This window comes from Euwallacea fornicatus, chromosome 30, assembly GCF_040115645.1.
Source record: "Euwallacea fornicatus isolate EFF26 chromosome 30, ASM4011564v1, whole genome shotgun sequence".
In the NCBI taxonomy this organism is placed as follows: domain Eukaryota; kingdom Metazoa; phylum Arthropoda; class Insecta; order Coleoptera; family Curculionidae; genus Euwallacea; species Euwallacea fornicatus.
The window spans coordinates 2,557,865-2,579,237 of NC_089570.1; the positions used below are offsets into that span (position 1 = coordinate 2,557,865).

General features: G+C 38.4%; 4 protein-coding genes across 7 annotated transcripts; 1 reads left to right on the forward strand and 3 right to left on the reverse strand.

Moving 5' to 3' along the window:
• Nucleotides 1-395: 395 nt before the first annotated feature.
• LOC136347817 (RING-type E3 ubiquitin-protein ligase PPIL2) lies at nucleotides 396-3,768 on the reverse strand. Its single transcript, XM_066298129.1, has 7 exons — nucleotides 3,081-3,768; nucleotides 2,733-3,011; nucleotides 2,530-2,678; nucleotides 2,327-2,478; nucleotides 2,086-2,275; nucleotides 1,886-2,025; nucleotides 396-1,833 (listed from the first exon to the last, which is right to left on the reverse strand). Exons 1-7 carry the CDS (start codon nucleotides 3,640-3,642, stop codon nucleotides 1,737-1,739), a joined length of 1,569 nt encoding a protein of 522 aa, XP_066154226.1. The 5' UTR covers nucleotides 3,643-3,768; the 3' UTR covers nucleotides 396-1,736.
• A 605-nt stretch (nucleotides 3,769-4,373) lies between these two features.
• LKRSDH (lysine ketoglutarate reductase/saccharopine dehydrogenase) lies at nucleotides 4,374-9,170 on the reverse strand. Its single transcript, XM_066298532.1, has 14 exons — nucleotides 8,982-9,170; nucleotides 8,552-8,921; nucleotides 8,244-8,501; nucleotides 7,792-7,935; nucleotides 7,547-7,738; nucleotides 7,071-7,387; nucleotides 6,943-7,013; nucleotides 6,283-6,398; nucleotides 5,991-6,226; nucleotides 5,681-5,931; nucleotides 5,371-5,594; nucleotides 5,051-5,314; nucleotides 4,826-5,002; nucleotides 4,374-4,764 (listed from the first exon to the last, which is right to left on the reverse strand). Exons 1-14 carry the CDS (start codon nucleotides 9,039-9,041, stop codon nucleotides 4,649-4,651), a joined length of 2,796 nt encoding a protein of 931 aa, XP_066154629.1. The 5' UTR covers nucleotides 9,042-9,170; the 3' UTR covers nucleotides 4,374-4,648.
• Nucleotides 6,617-21,373, forward strand: LOC136348021 (doublesex- and mab-3-related transcription factor dmd-4-like). 4 transcript variants are annotated; one of them, XM_066298539.1, is made up of 4 exons: nucleotides 6,617-6,632; nucleotides 19,608-19,801; nucleotides 20,433-20,710; nucleotides 20,785-21,373. In XM_066298539.1, exons 2-4 carry the CDS (start codon nucleotides 19,637-19,639, stop codon nucleotides 21,119-21,121), a joined length of 780 nt encoding a protein of 259 aa, XP_066154636.1. In that variant the 5' UTR covers nucleotides 6,617-6,632; nucleotides 19,608-19,636; the 3' UTR covers nucleotides 21,122-21,373. The 4 variants fall into 4 exon arrangements, with proteins under 4 accessions (XP_066154636.1, XP_066154635.1, XP_066154633.1 ...); XM_066298538.1 differs by lacking the exon at nucleotides 6,617-6,632 and adding an exon at nucleotides 9,236-9,260; XM_066298536.1 differs by lacking the exon at nucleotides 6,617-6,632 and adding an exon at nucleotides 17,503-17,690.
• Nucleotides 13,863-16,393, reverse strand: LOC136347998 (sodium channel protein Nach-like). The gene is made up of 7 exons (XM_066298486.1): nucleotides 16,105-16,393; nucleotides 15,704-16,040; nucleotides 15,541-15,652; nucleotides 15,208-15,484; nucleotides 14,291-14,344; nucleotides 14,037-14,228; nucleotides 13,863-13,972 (listed from the first exon to the last, which is right to left on the reverse strand). The coding sequence occupies exons 1-7, from the start codon at nucleotides 16,391-16,393 to the stop codon at nucleotides 13,863-13,865; spliced, it is 1,371 nt and encodes a 456-aa protein (XP_066154583.1).

Genomic DNA, 21,373 nt, shown 5'->3' on the forward strand with positions numbered 1-21,373 from the left:
ATATAGAGAGAAAGAAAATTATTATGTACAAACGAGTGCATAAGGGAGGGGCATGAAGATTGATTTGTTTAGACGACTTTTTTCATGAATTGTGGCTTCCTCGCTAAGCATGATAGGCATTGGTTTTAGGAGACCAAACAGATATATGCCATTCCAACTTATTAAAAATTAAGGGGTGTCCTATAATGCGATGGTTGCTTCCCGAATTTATCACCTTCATATTGCACACTTAGGCACTTGTTAGATTTGTGATCCCCCTCATATGCCTAAATCTGCTCTTGTCACTGTCAGTTATTTATATCGATACATAACAACCGATTTCCATGGCACCGGCCGATTTTTAATAAGTTGGAACAGCATATACAACGAAATTTGATTGAAAAAATACATCTTCGTATAATAGTTAAACTATTTAATAGATGATTGAAGGTGCGAATGATAAGAATTTCTTTATTATAACAAAATGTTGTTCTAACTCTAAAGCGAGGCGCCTATGTAAAGAGAGGGACACTTCCGGCTCTAGCTTACGCTTGCGTGGAAACTTTGATCGATATACTTACTGTTGATTCTTTTGACAATTACAACTGGCTGACAGAAAACAGGCTGGACGCCGGGACATATAGTGATAAGGAAATAGGTCATAGGATGGCCTTTATTTTTATGACGTCACTCTATAATAGCATATATGTGGGGGCGATGTACTTATATCGACTGCATGTCTGTGTAACGCTATTTTGGTTGAACATCCCTGTCCGGGATAAAGACAATTGGGCCAGTTATTGATTCTTGGTTTCAATAAATTCTATTAATATATGAATCAGCCATTTGAAAACAAGCACGCATCACATATTTAGTCATTTTGATCATATTATAAAATTTTATAATTAAATGTAAATGACATTGGTCTGGTGATTCTTGAACAGTGTTTCAGTCTGTTAATTTATTATTCAAGGAAAAGTTCCCATAATAAAAAAAAGATATTAAAATGATATTCTATATACGTTTCGAAGTATATATTCCAGCAGTACGTAAGATTTTGTTCACAACCGTTTATTATAATTATTACACTAGACCAAAACATTCATTCACCATTAAAGACAGAAATTGTATGCCATTTATAGAATAACAACTGGACAAATTGGCGAATACCATCTCCTGTTTACTCAAATGAAAACAAATAAGACGTTCACTCATCAATTGACACTTGTCGCGCCCGATAGTCATTATGAGTATCTGAAAATATCTTTTGACTTGTTTTTTTTTTATTTGTTGATGAATTCATCAGTGGCAACAGATTCCATCATTTGCGTGCTTTTTTTATTGACAGATGTGCAAGTATCCAACATATAATGAAGATTTTAATGATTAACCGTTACACAGAAAAAAAACACAAAAATTAGAGATATAAGATATTGTTTGTTGCTAAAATATTTAATCTCTGTCTAGCTGGATGATTGTGTGGTGAAGAATATAGTGGGTTTGTACTATTTGGGATAGTTCATAAACAAACGTGCCCGTACTGTTAAAACCTAAATAATATATTGTACATCTAGGTGAAAAGTGCTCCTTTTCAGTCAAGAGCAAAATATGACGAACCCAAGGCGGATGGCACCGCTTTAGCTATTGTTTGTGACTGATGAAGAAAACTTACCACCGTAGCGTGTACACTACCTTATTTTTTTACAGGCGCGTGATAAAATTATTTTACCGTATTGTATTTCCACGCCAAAATTCCGTCACCAATTATCAAAGTTATTAAAACTTGAAGAAATTGCTCCTTTTTTTCTTTTCTGACTGTTTCCTGCTTCAGGAAGATCTACTTCTTTGCTTGACCTAAAAGTAGTATTAAAGAGATCTGTTTAACTTTTTACATTTAAAAACGTACCTTTTTGTTGTTTCCGGATTAATATATTTGCCTATTCCACTTTTGAAAGCCACAAGTGGAGTATTCTTAACGACTTTTTTCTTCTCTATCTCGGCCTCTGTTTTCACCCTGTTCAATTCCTCTTCCCTCTCTTTGGTTAACTAAAACGCCACACATTTTTTAACTGCAGAAAACAAATTACCTTAAGCATTAATTCTTACAATTTCATCAGCCTCATCATAGGGATTTGTGAACACCTGTGCTTTAATAATAATGATATCCTCAATTGGTCGGTCTTTATTATCAACCTCAATGCGTTCCATATCATTTAGAGTTTCTGTGCCTCCAACAACTCTACCAAATACTGTGTGCTTATTGTCTAACTGCTTGCACGACCTGAAGGTTATGAAACTAAAATTCCAAAAAGATTAGGTTTTATTTAGCTCTAGCTGAAAGCTTTACAATTGAGATCCATTTGTGTGTTTGCCAGAATTGGCCATTGAGAGAACTCCTCGCCCAGTGTGAGATAAGTTTGGCCTAAATTCATCTTCAAATTTAGTTTTCCAAATGGAAGTGCCCCCATTTCCTGTATTAGTAGGATCTCCACCTTGAATCTAAAATAATTTTTTATCATTTTTTTCTTTAAATTATCATGAAAAACATACCATAAAATTTCGTATAGACCTATGAAATTTGGTACCATTGTAATACCCATTCTCACAGTGCTTAATAAAGTTTTCACAAGTTTTGGGCACTTGATCACAGTATAATTCTAAATTAAGCATCCCCACGTTTGTGACCAATCTCACATAACCTGAATTTCCACAGTTGAAATAGTACAATTCACGGTTTTAAACTTTTAATATACCTTTCTTCTTGACCCTCTCATATCTTAGCTCATCCTCATGCCTTATAGCTGGTTCATGAATTAATGCACGGTTCATGGAAGTTGAAGTAAAACTGGCTGCTACAGCCCCAGTTGAATAATGAGCAGCATTGATTTTATCAGATTTTTCAATCTTTTCAACTTTATTTATTTGAATTGTAGGGGACTTATAGTCCCTTTCTAGTTCTGCTAGGGTATCTTTGGTCTCTGGATTTATTGATTTCAATCTTGCTTGAGGATTTGTTCTGTCTGCTATTTCCTCTATGTGGAGTCAATAGAAGATATTTTTAGGTTGATTAGGTGACATTTTAATTGAATAGTAGAACTTACCTTCCGTTTCAACTCTTAAATTTTTTTTTACATGATGGAATTGAGAAATGTTGAATTTCAACAAATTATTTGGTTCCTGTAAAGTAATTATATCTTTTCTTTCAAATGGGGTGTCAGCGATCAAATCTTTCCAATTTTTATTTTTAATATTGAGCTGTTCAACTGCTTCCATTAAGTACACATTCCCTGTAGTAGCAATGGCAACCACATGAGAACTATTAGTAATGGGTTTAAACAACACAGGGCATTCAAAGCCTCCATCTTCATTCCTTTTGAAATTCAACTGGATTAAAGAATGGAAGTCGAGAGGCTTTCCTGTCACAGGATTTATTTTAAACTTTTTCAGAAATGGTATTAGGGCATCCAAGTCAAAAATATTCCCTTGCAAGTCGGAAAATGGAGCTTCGAAGGGCTGTAGGGACAGACAGCAATGGTCAAGGGGTAAACGTTTAAAATTCAGTTCCTCTTTTGATTGGATTCCCGACTTTTTACCGCCATAAAGGGTGGTCCACTCTGTGTACGTGAGATACATTTTATCCTTTTGATGCTGTCTTTTACCCATTGTAATGTTTGATTGTTAGAACTCAATAAAACTTTATTATTATTATTTTCGTGAGAGAATAATATACACATCAACATACAAAACAGAAATTTAGGTTAATGGGCAAATCAGGGAACATTTGACATGATGTCACAAATGAGCAAGCGTAGCTCACGTCAACAAGTATTAACATCAACCATTAAACAAGCCAAAAAGCTAAAAAGACAACAGGGCATTTTGCCTTATGCAATTATTTTATATTCACAATCTTTAGTTATAAGGTCATTTGTGTTAAGCAAGGAATGTACGTACTATGTTTTCGGTGTACCATTAAACCTAAGTTTTTGATGCGTATATTGATTGGTTTGTACTCTATACAACCACGGCCATGTGGAATGAAGTTTTTTGGTGGCGAACGCCATTTTGCTTCCACTATTTCATCAAAAATGTTTTTATGTGGCAGCATCTAAACGCGACTAAAGCAGAAAACCTTTTCCTGCGAAAAAAGTGTATTTTTTTTGTGACACCATGTAAATACGACTGGATAAACTAAGCATTGTGCGACAGAAGAACACTGCAACTGTTGAGTAATCAGTGCTCTGCATGGTTTATAGGTAGCGCATCAATCAAATATAAGAAGTGACGCCAAAACGACAGTATACTGATGCACTTTTATAAAGTCTTATCCACGTTCTTTCTTAGTAATTTATAGGAAGAGTTAGCAATACTCGATTTGATAAGTTTAAATAAACTTTCCTGAGTTAAAATATTTATTTTTAAATATTAAAAATATTTATCTATTTATTAGAAAAACATTTTATTTATCTGTTTTGCTGATCATGTGAGACATCATTATTGAAAAGCACTTTACGTTCTTAAACAACACAAATAAGTTTTCACATTTGCTTAATGTCATCAGTAGCACGAGAGTTATAAATAACGGGGGATTATTGATAAAGTTGATTGCAGTAAGAGTTGATGATATTTTAACTGCACCGAAAGTTTTTTTACCGATACTGTACAGTATTTAATGAAATTTTGAGGTTTCATAACTGTTAAGCCCCTCCGCTCTTAGTCTTTGAAGCATTGTTCGATAAATCTCTGGCGCAAATGGAAGAATTGTACCTCTCTCTTGAATTTCTCCTAAAAACATGAATTCAATATTTAAATAAAGAAAAATAAAGCAATTTTCATAATCCAGTACCATCCAATATCATCTTGGTAGCAATGGCCGCAGGATATCCTACAGTCTTGGCCATAGCCGAATGTCCGTTATTATCCCCGTAAACCACAAAATTCACCCCTCGAATTTCTTTCCGGTTATCTGGCCAGTTGATTCCAATATCATGTCTGAGTATCACTATGTCCCTCTCATTCTTCTCTGTAATTTACATCTTAAGATCAATTTAAAAGGGATAAATAACCTTACCAAGTGCTAATTTTGAAGACAAATAATGAGTTAATGTATCTAGAGGAGTTCCACATTTAACCACTTTCTTTTCTTCCAACAAACCGAGTTCTTCTAAGACATCTACTGCATAATCATTTCCAGTCCTTTCAGAAATGTTATTAGTGAGATTGTCGTAGAATATATTGGAATCCTGTAAACCAAGAAGGATGCAAATCAATTGCCTCCAGGTGATGTCGGGGCCTTGGGGATGGAGCGATGGATGAGGTTCGGGGTCTAACAGACCTGGAACAAGTTTACTTGAATTTTTTTGTTCACGTTGTTGAATTAAGACCACTTGCCTATGAACTGCAGTATCCGCGCGGATTGCGAAAATCCAGTGTATCTTATAGTTCCTCGAAGAATAGTGTTGGCCTCCTCGATACCATAGAGCTTGCCGTAGATTGTGCTATCTCTATTTGGAAATCCTTCCAAGTTAAATCCTGGAAGGAAATCTAAAGACTTGGTTGCTCTCATCAGCTCCCCCCCGCCACTGATTTCCACAATTTGACCTTTGCGCATGTACCTTTAGTGGCAAAAACTACCATTATATTCAAATACGTTAAATAAATATGGAAATAACAATATGAGACATTAAAGTGGGACATCTACCTGGCAGAAGACAAGGTGTTCAATAAGGCTCCTCTAGGAGACCACGAGAATTTATATCGGAGCGGATTAGCGCTAAATTCTGGAGCAGGCAAACCTCCGCAAAAGGACTCAAAAGACGTAATCCTGCCCCCTAGATCTTGGGCTTCTTGGATGCATTCCAAGGCTAGAAGATGGTCAATTCCAGGATCTAAACCTACTTCGTTCAATACTGTAATTCCTGCATTGGAGGCTTGCTCATGCAACGCTTTGATCTAATTGATTATAATTTATTAATTAACATTTCGTAGTTCCCTCATAAAATTTCGCATACCTCATTGCTCATGTAACTCGCCGTTACCATGTGAGTTTTTTGGTCGATGCAGAATTTTGCTATTCGCGGATGCAGGTTAGCTGGCAGGATTGAAACCACCACATCAGCTTTATCGATAAGTTGAGTCAGTGTGGATTCATTAGCCTCCATAGCGTTGAGGTAGACACTTTCAATCCCTGGATAGGTTTTGGCTATGTTATCCCCGAGATCTTTGTTTTCGCATGCGATTGTGATCCCTAACAAAAGTATTTTTTTATTTGGGAGAGCTAGTAAAACTACTGGTTAACCCTACCAATATCGTTACTCCTATGCAGGTATTCCACTAATGGAGGCGCTACTCTGCCAGCTCCTAAGATAAGGACGTTTTTGTCCATGTCGTTGCTTTCCAGGGTTGATTTATGTCGGGTTCTGTTAAGTTAACTATTAGGAAACACTACTGGCTCATTGTTTTGTTTCAAAATTATGTTTGCGTTTGATAATAGCAGAGAAAGGCCAGATAAGATACTCAGTAAGTACATTTTAAATTGTTGCATGTGAAGCGTATTAATTTCATGAAAATAAAATAATAAATAACATACATCGGAAGATAAAATTTTCATGGCCATAGGGGGAAAATTACAAAGACGCCAATATTCCAAGATGGTAAGTAAGATATGCACGTTTGAACTCACAGAAGACAACAAAGTGTGTCACTTTTCGCACATGTTGGGTGAATAACTCTTGAGTGCGCTAAGGGCGTGCAATAAAGCCACACGCCGCTTAGCGCACGCTAGACTTTTTTAAAACAATGTCAGTATACGATGCAATACTCTATATATTAATTTACCAAGTAGCTAATGATGTCTTGCCGCATTCATACTCAGATCTCTGAAATAGTGAAAAATATGCCTAATATTTTGAATGCACATTTGTCTTTAGGTTTTGCACATCACTAGCCCTCAATCAAACTTACACATTCAGCCTTCTTAATTCTTGAATGTACTCGTAATTCGGTGTGAGTTTGCCATTGCTCGCAATTATTGCCTGCAACATATTCACAAAAATAAATTTGAAGTTTCCAATCACCACCTTCGTTCGTACACCATGAACTATAGGATTAAATTCGTGTTTTTCCAGCGGTTCCTGTGCGTTAGATTGTATGATATTTTGAGTGAACGGCATCAGCAGGTCCCCGAAGAAATCGGTGCTTTCCCTAGGAATTTGCGTAGGCATATTGTCTATACTGCACACCAACACACCTGGACCGTTAAAACTGTTTGTGTCCTTATTCCTGTCTGCATCGTACAGGCAAAAGGGGGTGTCAATCGTAGTGCATTCGTTCATAAACTCGATTGATCCTCCTGGATCTGCTGATATGTCACATATCGCCAACATTCTATGAGGCAAGGCTGGGGCCCCTAAAGTTGCAAATAATTGTTTGCATGTCAAGGCAGAAAAGTGCGTGTGATAAGTTCTTTTCGTCCTAAGGACTGAAAGTATGTTTTTTTTTCCGCAAATGGAGCGAGTTCCGTGTTCCAGGTAAGTAGTAGAAATTTATCACTTGCTGAAATAATTACCTATAGAAGTCGGCAACCAGGGTGTATGCGGGGGCCTCAAGAGATACTTGGCATCGGGGATGGTCAACAGCTTAGGGCTGTTGACTGCCCAGTAAATCCCGTTAACGATAACAGAAGCATAAGGGGCTATTTTCTTGCTGAAGGTTGACACATATCGCTCGGGGTGGTCCTCGTATTCAGCCCTATCGAACCCTAATACAACAACCGCTTTAACTGATAGACATGTAAATGAAGAACTTGCAAACCTCCCCCATCAGCCCTTTCTAAGTAGTGTCTCCGTCTCACTTCGCAACCATAAACTTTATTGAGGCTGCCATGCTCTGCGGCCTTTCTTAGCATATCTGGAGTGACGTATTCGTGAGGCATCTCTTGAAACACCTCTTGAGATCCTGCGGAAATTAGTAAGCTATATACAGGATGTTCGGTTCTAGAGTTCAATCGTGGGGATCTCGGTAACCATAGGAGGTTCGAGGTCAGTTAAATTGGGGCCAAGTTAGGTGATTTGGAGTTTCAGAATGTGCTCGTTTGACACTTTGAAAAGTTCCCTAACCTGAACTAAACCTGCATATATTTTTTAAACGAATCTCTACGTTTCTGCTTAAATTTCACACTCATTTTCAGCAGAACCATGCTCATGTTGCTTTCAATTGAGGGTAATTAAATTATTACGGTTGAGAGTGTGATGTCACCATCTCACCTTGAGAAACATTTCCTGAACCCGTGAACACAAAGGTCAAAGGTCCAACAGATTTGGGCATAAGCCCCAAGGCAATTTCATATCCAGCATCCCTGACCGCTTGCCTTGCCATACTGGTGTTTCTGTAGTTGTGCGCTGGACCAATGTGCATGAAAGGGGTGTGATGACCCAGCGCTAAGAGCCGCAAACCCATTCCATGGAGGATGTTCACCACTCCGGCTATTCCGGCCATTTTGCCAAATGCCACCACCCGTTGCCCTAAAATTCGACTGAAATTCGCAGCTTAGCTGAACACTAAGCGCACAAACCTTTTTCATCCATTAGCTTCTCATAATCGATTAATCTTATTCTCTTCTCCAAAATAGCGTCCAGTAGCGCCATATTGGTCTCTTGAGCCTTGATGGTATGCGAGAAGAGACAGTATGTTTTCTCGGGGATAAGCTGGTCAATTGGGACTTGCTTTACTCCGAAGATTACACTGGCCTCAGAGATATCTTCCTGAATTACTGCCCCTGCATTCAGGTAGTTTTGCATAGGGTAAGCTCTTCGGTTGGAGGGTTGCACTATGACTTTCACGCCCTTTTTTACCAATTTCCTGACATGGGAGGGGGAGAAGGGGGCCCGTCTTTCCCACACGCTCTGATCCTCCCTTCGGATAGCGACGATGTGTTTTGTTGCCTAAAATGAAGCTTAATCAAGAACTTGCACCCAAATGGGTTCTCACCTTAACGCACTTACGAAGCTCTTGCTTTGGAGCGCCTGCAGATGACTGGCCAGAACCCTTTGTGCCCTCAGCATTTTTCTTGTGGTTTTGTACTGAAGACGATTATTTCAAGGGTTCCTTCTTTAATCTAAAATGCAGAGCCCGATCACTAATTTCTTTAATGAACTCGGAGGGCATCTTCGATAAACTAAATCTCAAATCAATGTGCCGATGCGTTTATCTCTACAATTTTAGTGTTTCAGTCAATGGTCAACTGTAAACAGAGATTTGTTAATCGCCACTATCGCATACACGTAAGTAGCTGCTTTGTTGCTTTGTGATTGTGATATAATGGAATTTTTTCATTGTGAAAGCAGGGTAGTCTAATTAATCAGAGACTTAACACTAAAAAATATGCGATATACCCGGCAGATTCGAATATCCTGTGCGGGCCAAGTTGATATACAAAATGTACCATATGCAGCCAGGAAGAGCATCAGGAATTTTAATGGACTTGTGTTTGTTTTATTTCTTCCTCGTATCTATATCAAATACTCAGAAAAATAATTTACATTGCGCCTAATTTAAATAGGAAGTGTCGCGGTGCTGGTTTTTTGAGGGCTCCAATCAATGTAACAGATGTTCGGCGTTCAATTAGCCAGCGGTGTAATGTAAACGAAGGTCCAGGACCATGATGGACAATACACACTTCGTTAACATTTTATTTGCTTTTTAGGTAGATAGAAGCGAAATTACAAGAGCATAATTAAATAGCCAAGTTAGGGTGCTGCAAGATGTTGTTCGGAGAATTTTAGCGCGCGTACGATAAAACCTTGCAGGAGTTTTTGCACGCACACTCTGGAAAATCGAACTTGAGCTAATTTTATATTCAACCGAGAAACGCTGCTCTGTACAGGGTGTGCCGGATTTTCTCGACCAGCGATTCCCACATAACCTTGCAGAGATAAAAGAACGGTTTACGAGGAAATTGTCAGTAGTGTCTGATCTGACATATAGATGGCCGTTATTTTGTGAAAAATTTCCCGATATTACAAGGACCTAACCTTAAAAAGGTCATATCTAAAGTGCTACGATAACTTGTGTTTATTTTACAGCCGTTTGTGGTGAACGTTTTTAGAGGTTTTCCTAACATGGAAAAAATCGGTCGTCGATACGCGATTCAACACTTTCTTTTGAAAGGTCTCAGTCCGTTCAACATTGAAGCGGATCCAGATTCTACTTTGAGCGAACGTGATTCTACGTTAACAACTGTAAAATGTGGGGTGGTAGAGTTTAGACGCGGCCGCAGCAGCTGCCAAGACGAACTCCGCTGTATTTGACCCACTGACGCTCCAGATCGGACCACTGGAGATCGGGAGACTGTCTTGGAAGACAGGGATTGTAAGAAGTACTGGAGATCGCATTTTGACTGAAGAATTGGATATGATAAAGTTGTGCGCAAGATGGGTGCGTCATTAGTCACAATTGAAAAAAACAACGCTGTGGGGATGTTTCAAGAAAGTGTTTTGCAAAGTTTCACGGCACTAAGCTGAGACTTAGTGTCGATCCATAATTGTGGATGAAACATGGGTCCCTCACTTCACACGTGAGTCGAAACAGCAGTTAGAGCTGTGAGGCTCAAAGGGGAGAGCCGGCTCCAAATAAGGCGCAAACCGTCCGATTCACAGGACAGGTGATGACGTCAGTTTTTTGCATGAGGGATAATTTTTGCTGACTGTGTTTCTAAAGGAAAAAGAGAAAATGGAGAATATTATACAAATTTACTGCAACGTTTGGGCAAAAAAAAATGAGGAAAAGGCCACTGCATTTAGCGAAGAAGAGAGCCTTGTGTCCACACTGCCGTCATCGCGATGGCGAAAATCAATCAATTTGGTTTCGAACTTATCCCTCACCCACCCTACTCTCCAGATTTAGCCCTCACAGATTATTTTTTATTTCCAAACTTGAAAAATTGGCTCGGCGAAAAGAGATTTGCTAATTAACGCTAAATTGTGCTGAATAATAATAGTGAAGAGGTGGAGTCCGAGACTGATGGCTATTTTGAGACATTCGAAGTATCTTCCTATAAACAGGATATAGAAGACATCTCTGGGAAAAGTGCGTAAATCTCAGGGGAGACCACATTGAGCAGTGGTGTAACGTTTTCCAAAAAATGCGTTTTTCTTTATGCGATAGGTCGGGTGCTTCCGGGACTCGCCTCGTAAATGCAAAAGAGTGCGGCAAAGGAAGAGGATGAGCGTAATCTTGAATGTACGGGTTGGCTAGAGAAGTAATATTGTATTTGAGTTGGAACCCCCCGTATGTTTTCAGTGTTCCTCGCAAATTTTCATGGTTATTGCTCGAAATACCGACGTCTGAACAACGTGCACTTTCGGCAGCTTTCGCACTTCAGAGCGCAAAGAGTTCTTTCGTAACGTCGTTCACGTGCCCGCGCCGTTTTAGTTTTTTCCAATTCCGCCCCGTCCGCCCGTTCCAGTATTTTCTCAGCTCTCCCCGTCCCCTTGTTCTAGTTCCTCCTCAATTCCCTCCTGTCCTCTAGTTCGATTTCCTCATAAAGTTCCCGTGTGAAAGCGTTTGCCGATCCGCGTTCCTGTTCAGATTCCTTCGTGGAAATCGCACCACGTTTCGTCCGCTCAAGTTCTCCGTTCGCCCGTGCCGCTTCTCCCTCGATGTCACGAAAAATTTACCACTTTCATTTTAATTCTTGTCTCGCCTGTTTGTTTACCTTTTTACGTTTCCTGTAGGCTGATGGCTGTGTATTGAAAAAAGAGCAAAAGCCCAAGCAAATCTGCCGGTAAATATTTGAATCCGATTCCGACTGGAAAATAAACTTGTGGTAACAAAGTTTGAGTAGCAAAAGAGCGGAAAACGTAAATGCATCAACTGTTTTTAAATTAGATGGCGGATTTACACCTTCGGCAAACAAGCATCGTGAGCGATATGTGACGTATTACTGTCAGAATTCGTTAAACAAACACAAGTCCATTAACTTGTTGCATAACACATGTCTTTTTGAGACCACCCAGATTTTACTCTACACCTATGTCGAGGCTCGAGCGCCCTCATTTATTTGTTTTTTAGCCAGATTTAAAACATTCTCTGGGTAAAAGTCTGATTAAAAACACGAATCCAGACTGGACGAAAAACTTTGAGCGATCTGCTCAGAAACGCGTGAAAGCATTACAGTTACCCCTGAAGCCGTTGACCTTGCGTAAAATCTGATTCTTTTTTCTTTACTCGTTCTGAGCCCAAAACAATAATAAATTATAACGTAAAGCTTTTCGACCTCTTTTTTTTTTTTTTTTTTTTTTTTTTCGTTGCTTTCGCCCCGAACCAACCCGCAGAAGCCAACGGCCGTTGGTCGTGTTGATCAGTTGTTTTAAAATAAAAAAAAAAATTATGCGCAAAGTTTTTAAAATAACTAAGTTTTGAGCGAGCAAGGAAACTGAGGAGTTGGGTCAGATTGAAACTTTGTCTTAAATTCAACAAAAACCGCCGTTTTCGACCTTCCCCACCCTACTCCTCGAAAACGAAGCAATCGCTGCCTATCATTTAAAATTTTTTTTTAAATGTATTATGTATTTTTTGCCTCATTTCGATGGACAAATTCCCTGGGCTTGCCTAGCACTTCTCCAAACCATGCGAATGTAAACGATTTCGAGTCCCTCGTGTAACATCTAGCTATTTTCGACATAAAATTGCTATAAATACAGAATGATCTATTGGAAATGGGAGATGGCAAAATCCGAGATAGAGTACATCAAAATATGCCTATTCGACTCAACATACTTTATACCAGTGTTGCATGTTTCAGAATCACACGGTGTTGAAGATTGAAACTTTGTAATGAAATTATTTGATAAATTTTTGCGATTTCATAGCAACATCGAAATTGGTGTACTTAGGGTTTGTAACATGTCAAGTAAGGATTTTGACCTAAGTTTTACGTAGCTTCTGAAGAGCGCTTGTCATAACCCGCCGTTTCGGTATATTCGGTCATATTTTTTTCATGAGTGCAACTAAGGGCAACTCCTATTCAATTCAATGAAAGAGTGGCTATTTTTATTCATAAAACGATATTCGCGTTTGATCCGGATATCTCTTTTCGTTTTCGAGATTTTAACCTATAACCTAATTCGTGTTGTACCATTTCAAATTCTTAATAATTTTATTTTAACTAATAAAGAAACTAAATCTTTCAATAATACAATAATAAAAAATAAAATAAAAAGCGATTAAAAAGGAAAAATAAGTCTTATTATAAAATTCACTTGAAGAAAAGCACAAATCATGTGGCGCATCTCACTAAAGAAAAAGCCATTATGTCTTGGCATTTTTACATTTAAATCACAATTTTTTACTTAAAAAGTGCAATTGATAAAAAAAACAATCTAATTACTTTGACAAACCAAAATAGCAACAGTTAAATATCCGAGTGAACCACACAGTACGACACGAACTAGCTTATGGGGGAAAATCTCATAAATGAAGAGAGATATCGGAATTTAACGAAAATGCCTCTTTTGAGTAAAAATAGGTAATCTGTCATTATATTGACTAGAATTCGACCTTAATGGTACTCATAAAAAAATACGACAAAATATATCCAAGCAATGGGTTGTAGCCAGTGCCTTCCAGGAGGTACTTGGTAATTTACGAGACCTAACTACAAGAGTTTTGGCGTCGACTTTATGAAAACATAAAGGGTTATGAAGGAATTTTTTAATGACATTTTAACCTTGAACATCGTGTTATTTCGTCTAAAAATAAAGGCGTATTGAGTCCAATCGTCACATTTTGGCATTCTTATTTCGAATCTTGCCACGTCTCATTCTTCGCGAATCACCCTGTACAACAAACACTACCATTAACCGTCACACATTTAATTATTTATGTTATTTATTATAAACGGTCCAAAACAATCTCAATGTATAATAATAAAGTAGTTCAATGAAGGACAGAGCGCTGGCACCGTGAAACAGCCCAATCACTCCTCCCATGGACACTGCAAACCGGAGTATACCTGCACGGTCAAGAATCTCTTCAAGTGGGTAAATCAGTTATTCTACCTAACAAATCAGAAAATCTGAATATGACATCCCTCTTGAACCTCATTTCTGGAAACTTCCTCAATCCGTACTGGAGGTTCGATCCCAGGAACCAAGCACGTGTATCTATGTCGTCAGGAATATAGTTGACTTCCTCGCAATTGGCTTCACAGTAGCATGGTTGTCCAATGGCCTCCAAAGATATCAGTTGATCTGATTGTAAGATTGATTAGTGTAGATTTTTATGAAAATCGTACTTGCTATGTGGCCGGTACCTTGAGTTTGAGATAGGCAGCGGAGTCCTGCACTGTCGCAAATTTTCTCGAATTCTAAAAATAAGAGGATTTATTGTTATTGGGTGAGTCGGGGACGTCTAAGTGAAAACTCAAACTTGTGAATTGTAGATTCTTGGGCAACCTGGAGAACCTGCGGGTGTTTTTGTTTCAATATCAGGTTTAAAATAGGAATCCACCCTAATCCGATTCTCTAAAGAATCTTTTGTGAACGAACCACGTGTGGGCATAGTCACTATGTCTGAAACCAAAGCGCACTACAGAACCGGGCTTGCCAGTTGTTTTGGCCAGAACTTTGATCCTGAACACATATCTCAAACATTTGAGTTTCCTCCCGAAGTATCTTGCATATCACGAGCGACGGAGAAGCTACTTTGTTTAGACTTTTTTTCCCAAAAAAAAAATCATCGCCACGGACCTGAATTCTGCACAAACGGACACCTGCGTATGGTTCAAATGACGTAACATTTAGTTACGTCGCAAAATGTGACGATTGAGAGTCTCTTTACGTAAAATTACAATTCGTATATATTTAATGTGCTAAAAAGGGATAGAGACACATTTTCAAGTCTGAACATTTTCGCACGGTTGCCGTCTGATTTGTTGACGTTTTGGTTTAATTTGACGTTAAATTTTAGCGGTAAAAATGTGTTTTATTAGGACCGAAATGGTGCTCCCGGTTGTTTATCATCGGTGTTGTTATTATTATTGCTGGTAGAACGTGCAAGTTCTTAAACGGTCGGCGTAAGGAGGTTGTAGCGTCTCTGTCATATTTTAATTTTTAAAAGGTGCGGCATCACTGCTGATTTGACCTGCAGCCTGTGACGTGCGTAAAAAGTCACGTGATGCGAACCGCACCTATTTCGATTTTGAATTCGGCTAGCTGGTTAAACCCTCACTTTGATTCCTGTAAAAATGCGGCACGCAACCACAAAGCTGCAAACTGAGTTGTATCCTGCATTCCATTCGGCATATCATGTACGAATAAACGGGAAAGTGGGACAGATTGCTTTCGTGATAAAAACGACACTTTCTTTGCCTGACAGTCAATGCCTTGGTGTCGTCACTGTTGATGATACTCAAAGCCTTGAAGTAGACTTGCAGCAAGCGATCCTTAGCCACGAACATTGGTCTCCGTCGCACGTCTAGAACTTCATGGGGCCCGTGAAAGTATACCTAAACCTAAACTTGCTGTCGGTTTCCAAAAAAAAAAAAAAAAAAAAAAAAAATACATTGAAACTGGTCGTAATGTTGGCTATATGCGCAAAACCCTCTCCATCGAGTGGATGAAGGTCGAGGATTGGTGTCCCTGGCATAATTTCCCTTTCGTTTGCTTTCCAATACCTGGAATAATTTTTCATTTCGTCTGCAAATTTTCGATATTACCATAATCACTTTGGAGAAAAATAAACTGCCAAATGGGAGTTAAAGCAGTAACAAATCCCCGCCTCAGTGATTACTTGGTTCAGCCACTTCTTTGGATCTAACCACTGTCCGGAGGCTATCACTTCAGCAATTGTTTTTTTTTGCAAATTTAAAATTGTAGAAATGTATTCTTCCGGCTGAATTTCTCCATCTGCGTCCTCCAAAACCGTCTCAAGGCTCGATAAATTCGCATAAAACAACGACAACAAAAACTCCCTCAGTTTAGTAACATTTTTGGGAGTCCTCGACGCGAGCACTAGCTCTAGCTGCTGCTCGTCGATGTTCTCCAAAGGGCAGATGGTCACAGCTAAATTAAAGCAATATTTATCACTAAAAATTAAATTGTAAGTCTTAAGAAAACCCGCACTTACCAGGTAAAGAGGTTGTCCACGAAAACTGATCTCGTTCGATAGATATCACCACCGGGTTTGTGAAGTACCGATTTACAGACAATGTATTGAAGTACCAAGAGTAGCTGAAACACAATAAAATTACAACCGCCCAAAAGACTTTTTCGATTGCGTGCCGGCCATTTAATAAGTAATTTAAGCAATGAATAGAGCTCTTAGAGCAAAACTCTTTGATATAATTGTAGCCCCAATAACAATAATGGGCCCAGTTGGAGGAGACAAGTTTATTTTTTCTTGCCAAGTGGCTCATGATGGTACTTTTAAACTAGCCCGAATCAACTAGAAGTTCTATGGAAATTTCCATCGAACCGGGGTTATCCATTATCCGATATCATCCGTGCAGCTATTCTTCGTGAAACTGCATAAAGATAATTTATTAATTTTTAATGGGCAATTTTGTCATCTATTGCCTTCAACGAACTGAGTGTCGGATTATCTATTTTCAGAAAATTTTTCCTACAAACCATCAAATGTTACTTAGCCGTGAATATTGCATTAGATCGACAAAATAATTTACCACGGTCTTAAGGCTATCATAAAGTATAATACATATCTCTATGAAGTTCGGGTCATAGCAACTGTAATGATTTTAACACTACAGCAACCTTTCCATCTCAAGCGCCTAGCGGGCCTTAGCACTTTTTGTTTTAAAGAATAATTATTCCCCACGCACATGGAATTGTGTGTGAGGCGGGTCTCGCAAAAATACGTCGTTATTACTGGGTGTCCAAAAAAAAAACAAAAAAAAAACAAAAAGAAAAACGCTGCATCCGTGCACGTCAAGTAAATTACAATTTGTCGCTCTCAAATGCGTGCGACAAAGTGGCATTACCGCACGCTCATATGTAAAAATGTACTGGTGTATTCAAGGCCACCTTGCGTCAGTCATTAAACTGCGTGAAAAGGCTCTGGTAATGGCCTGGTGAAAAATAGAACTTGCCACTGAACTAAAGAACCTGTTAAAAGTCCTTTACTTTCAATTTTTACACCACACCTCGCAATTGATAAACGAACACACAAATAAAAATGACAATAACCAGCTATTATTACATACCCACCATGTAAATATTTAAACTCCATTATTCTCAACGAATCTGACCCAAATTACCGAACGTCAGCATCAATTAGCGTATAAAAAACAAACCAAAACTCAAACTTTTATTTAGAGTTGCCATTTTGGCAAGAGTGTTTTCCGACTTTATCCAGGATGTCGTCACTGGAAGAGGCGGGAATTGCAGGCATTTCCGAAATCTGATTGGAAGGAGGGAATGTGTTGGGATGGACCTGGGCTAAACCATCTGCCACTGGCCGGATGGGGAAGCTGGTCCTGTATCTTGTCATAACTGAAAACATGTTCAGTATCGTTCTATACTTGTATTCTTTAAGAACTTTTTGTTTCACTTCAGTTTTTGAGTATTGAAGTTACATATTGTGTATGAGGGGTGATTTTACATAAAGGTGCAAAAGTGCTCTCATGTGGTAACTTGAAGTGAGTAAGAGTTGATCGGGAAACTAGTGTTTAGATCGGTGAATTCTAACACTAATTTGTAAGTACTTGTGTACAATACCAAGAGATATTTTATGTGTTCATATTCCATATTGTTTGCAATATAAAGCCATAAAATTCGAATTGCAATCCCTTGTTTTCCTTGTCTCATTTTTTTATCGATTCTTCTCTGTGTTCAGCTTCTCCACAAGTTACCAAAGGCAGCTTAAGTGTTGATGCATACAGATCCGTTCTTAAAATATTTTTAGTAGTCTTTTCAACAATAAAGAAAAATCATATATTTTTTTTAAATATTTTTTTCAGTGGCGCCTGCATTTAAGCAAATTTTTAGGAATTTTTACTTCGTCACATTAGAATCTCTTTAAAGGGGCGTAATTTTTGTGCCACCCGGTACAAATTCGGTTCCGTAAAGGGGGGGATCTGGGGTTCACAGGGTATTTCAAAGTTGAAGTAACAACACCGTAAGGGCGATTCCATTCAGCAAAATATGGAAAAACAGTTCATATGAACATGGGTCCGAAAATGCTTTGTTTCCGAGATACAGTGTTGTTTTTTTTAAAATAAAGTTTTTTATTAACAGCTTAAAATGCTTTACCAGTGTTTAAATAAATTTTAACGAGTTCTTAAAACAAATATCAAACATATACTGGACCTATTAGAATTAATGTAGGATTTCCAGGGACGTACCCAGCACACAAGTAGATTGGTTCTTTGCAGAAACAAATATCACTATTTGTGAGATGTGTCACTATATCATATATGGTTTCGTGCGGTTTTCATGGAATATTCAAATAGACCCACTAAAAGTACATTTTTGTCTTTTAACTTTTTTTAGTGTCTCCCTTCGTTTTCAAGGAAAAATTGCAACTTCACAAGAAAAAAAAATGCTTGAAAATGATAAAACATTTTATCGCAGTGTGTTGAATTTATGAAAATTAGAAAAAGTGGTCCCTAAAATGCACAAGTACTTTTTAGTTTAAAAATACCCTCGAAAACAACCGACTTGCTCGCTGGGTACGCCCCTGAAAGTTTTGGATCAAATCTAACTTGTCCAGTAAATGTCTGATAATTGGTTTAATAGACCATAAAAAATTTTATTAAAATCGGTAAAAATGTTTTTAACCTATTAACAAAAAAACTCTTAAAAAATTACATAATATAATTATATACAAATATATTATGTATCTCCGAAACGAAGTATTTTTGGATCCATGTCCATTTTAACGTTTTCTCATATTTTGCTGAGCAGAATTTTGTCTAATCTTTTGTCACTTCCAGTCTGAAATATCCTGTATATTTTAAGAAGCGAACATTGTTGAGAGTGAATGATGAACTCATCATTCACGCTGCATCTACAGAATATAGACCATTCACTTTCTTCAAAGGTTTTCCTACTTTTGGCTCAGTTTAGATGACTTTCCCACGTATCTTCGTGAGTTGCTTTTCCTCACTAACTCATCTTCCCGGAAGTCAAGGGAGTTAGCTAGCAAGTCGTTTCCCGCCTTCGCTTGACCACTGGCGATCCTAAATTTGTTTTTAGCTTGTTAAAACACGTTTTGCATCTCTTTTAAATCGTCTACGAAGAGCTCCAAGTTGAGTAGATTTTTTCAGTCTTTCTTCAGCCGTTGGTTAAGCTTTAATCTGACTTTGAAAAATACTTGATCTGCCAGTTAATTGCCAGCTGATAACTGTCGCTCCTTAATTGGACACTGAAAAACTGGTCCTAAGCTGATTATAAAAATTCCACCTCAAGATCAGCAACCAATAGCTTACGATTGCTCATTGCGATTCTAAAACCGTGTATCAAAGGTATGGACATATGTGGGTGGAGAACAGTGTCCGTTTAGAGGCTCGATTCTGTGAATGTGAATGTGAAGAACTGGAACCTCTAAATCACGGTTAATTCTTTCCATTGCTAGAATTAGTGCAAGTGAAGAGTTTTACATTCCTCTTTTAGGCTTGAAGATTATTGACCGAACAACTGGGATGCTAACAAACAGTAGATCTGCGAGAGTTCCAAAATGTGCCAGATGTAGGAACCACGGGATGATATCTACCTTAAGAGGCCACAAGAAACAATGCATCTACAAGTCTTGTGCCTGTGCCAAGTGTGGGCTAATAAAAGAGAGACAGAGAATTATGGCTGCACAAGTAAATGACTTTTATTTGCAAATGTAATATACAGGGTGGCCCAAAAAAGCCGATAAACAGTGGAGAGTGATATCTCGTTGAAAAATGCTTTTGTATTTTTCTGTGGTGCTTTGTTCTTCCCATCAGATTGGAAGATACGGAGCCTAGCAAATTCGCTAATTTCTTGGGAAAATTGTTCAAAAATTTTCGGTATCGCTGAAGTAAATCTTGAAAATGTTTACCAACTTTAGCACTCCCGGCGGCATATAAAATGTACTTCACGGAGTGTTTAAAAATAAATATACGGTGCAAATCTGAGCAGAGATTACGCGTGTGTGCGGAGCACCCTGTATGTTCTTCTCGCAAAGCATCACTTTCGCTTGTAATAAAATAAGTCTCTTTTCATAAGATTAGCCTCAAAGATAAAGTTTATCGTGTTTGTCAGTATTAAGCAGCAAAATGTGTTATTTTCATTTGTAATACAATTCCTATCCTCCGACGACATCTCTCTAGAGCTTTTGATCGATATTCCATTAGAAAAGTGTACACAGTGTCCATTTCCAAACAAGGGTACATCAGTAATGATTACCAACTCGGAAACCCGCTTTAAATCCTTCCGATAAAATCTCTATCTCAGGTTTCACCATTCTAGGTAGCATTAAAACGGCAACAAGCAGCAGAAGACGCCATAGCCCTCCATTTAGCTTCAGCAGAGAGTGGTACCACCTACGACTATCTACCTCCAGGTCGCATTTATGGTATGCAAGTCACTTCTCCAGAGTCGGATTCTCCCGATGATCCTCCCGCTTTGGAAAAGGTACCTCAAGATTCAAGTAAAGAAGATGTGACTGTTAGCCCGGCTTCTATTGAAATGCTGGCAAAGTTGTTTCCAAATAAGAAGAGAGCAGTGCTGGAGCTTGTTTTGAAAAGGTACTTCACGGGATCGTTTTTGGTTAAATGGCAAATTTCAGAGAGATTATCAATAAAGTTGTCTATGCCTTTAGATGCAACCATGACCTTCTCAAAGCCATAGAGCACTTCAACTTAAACAAGCACAAAGCCGTATGTGGAAATGACTCAGATTCAAACAGCACCAAAGAAGAATCTTCTTCGGCCTTTAAGCCTGTAGCTCCACCTTCGAAGAATCCTTCAAAGCCTTCTGCTTACGTAGGGATGCACGCAGCTACGGTTCCAATGATTTCTAGTGAAGTCTTCAGTTTCTACCCCTTTTTCCCTTTATTCCCCAAGCCGGTAATCAGAAATCCAGTTTACGTCCCCGGTTTCTGTGATTGTGATCAGTGCAAGCATAATTTGTATAGCTCGGTAGATAGTAGGCCTTAGGTGATGAGCTATTTTGCTAAGGGTCAATAGAACAAAGTGCGAACTTTGTCTAGTAGGTTATTTCCATAGCACCCAGGAATTTGACTAATGCCGTGTTGTTGTTTCGTAATTTCTATGGAAACGATCCTCTTGGCAAAGTTACTTGGCCTTTGATATATTGGCCCTAAGTGTGGTAGCTACGTGATATTACTGTGCCAAAGAATGTAATCACAAATAAATGTCGGAGTAGATCTACTTACATGTTTGTTTCAT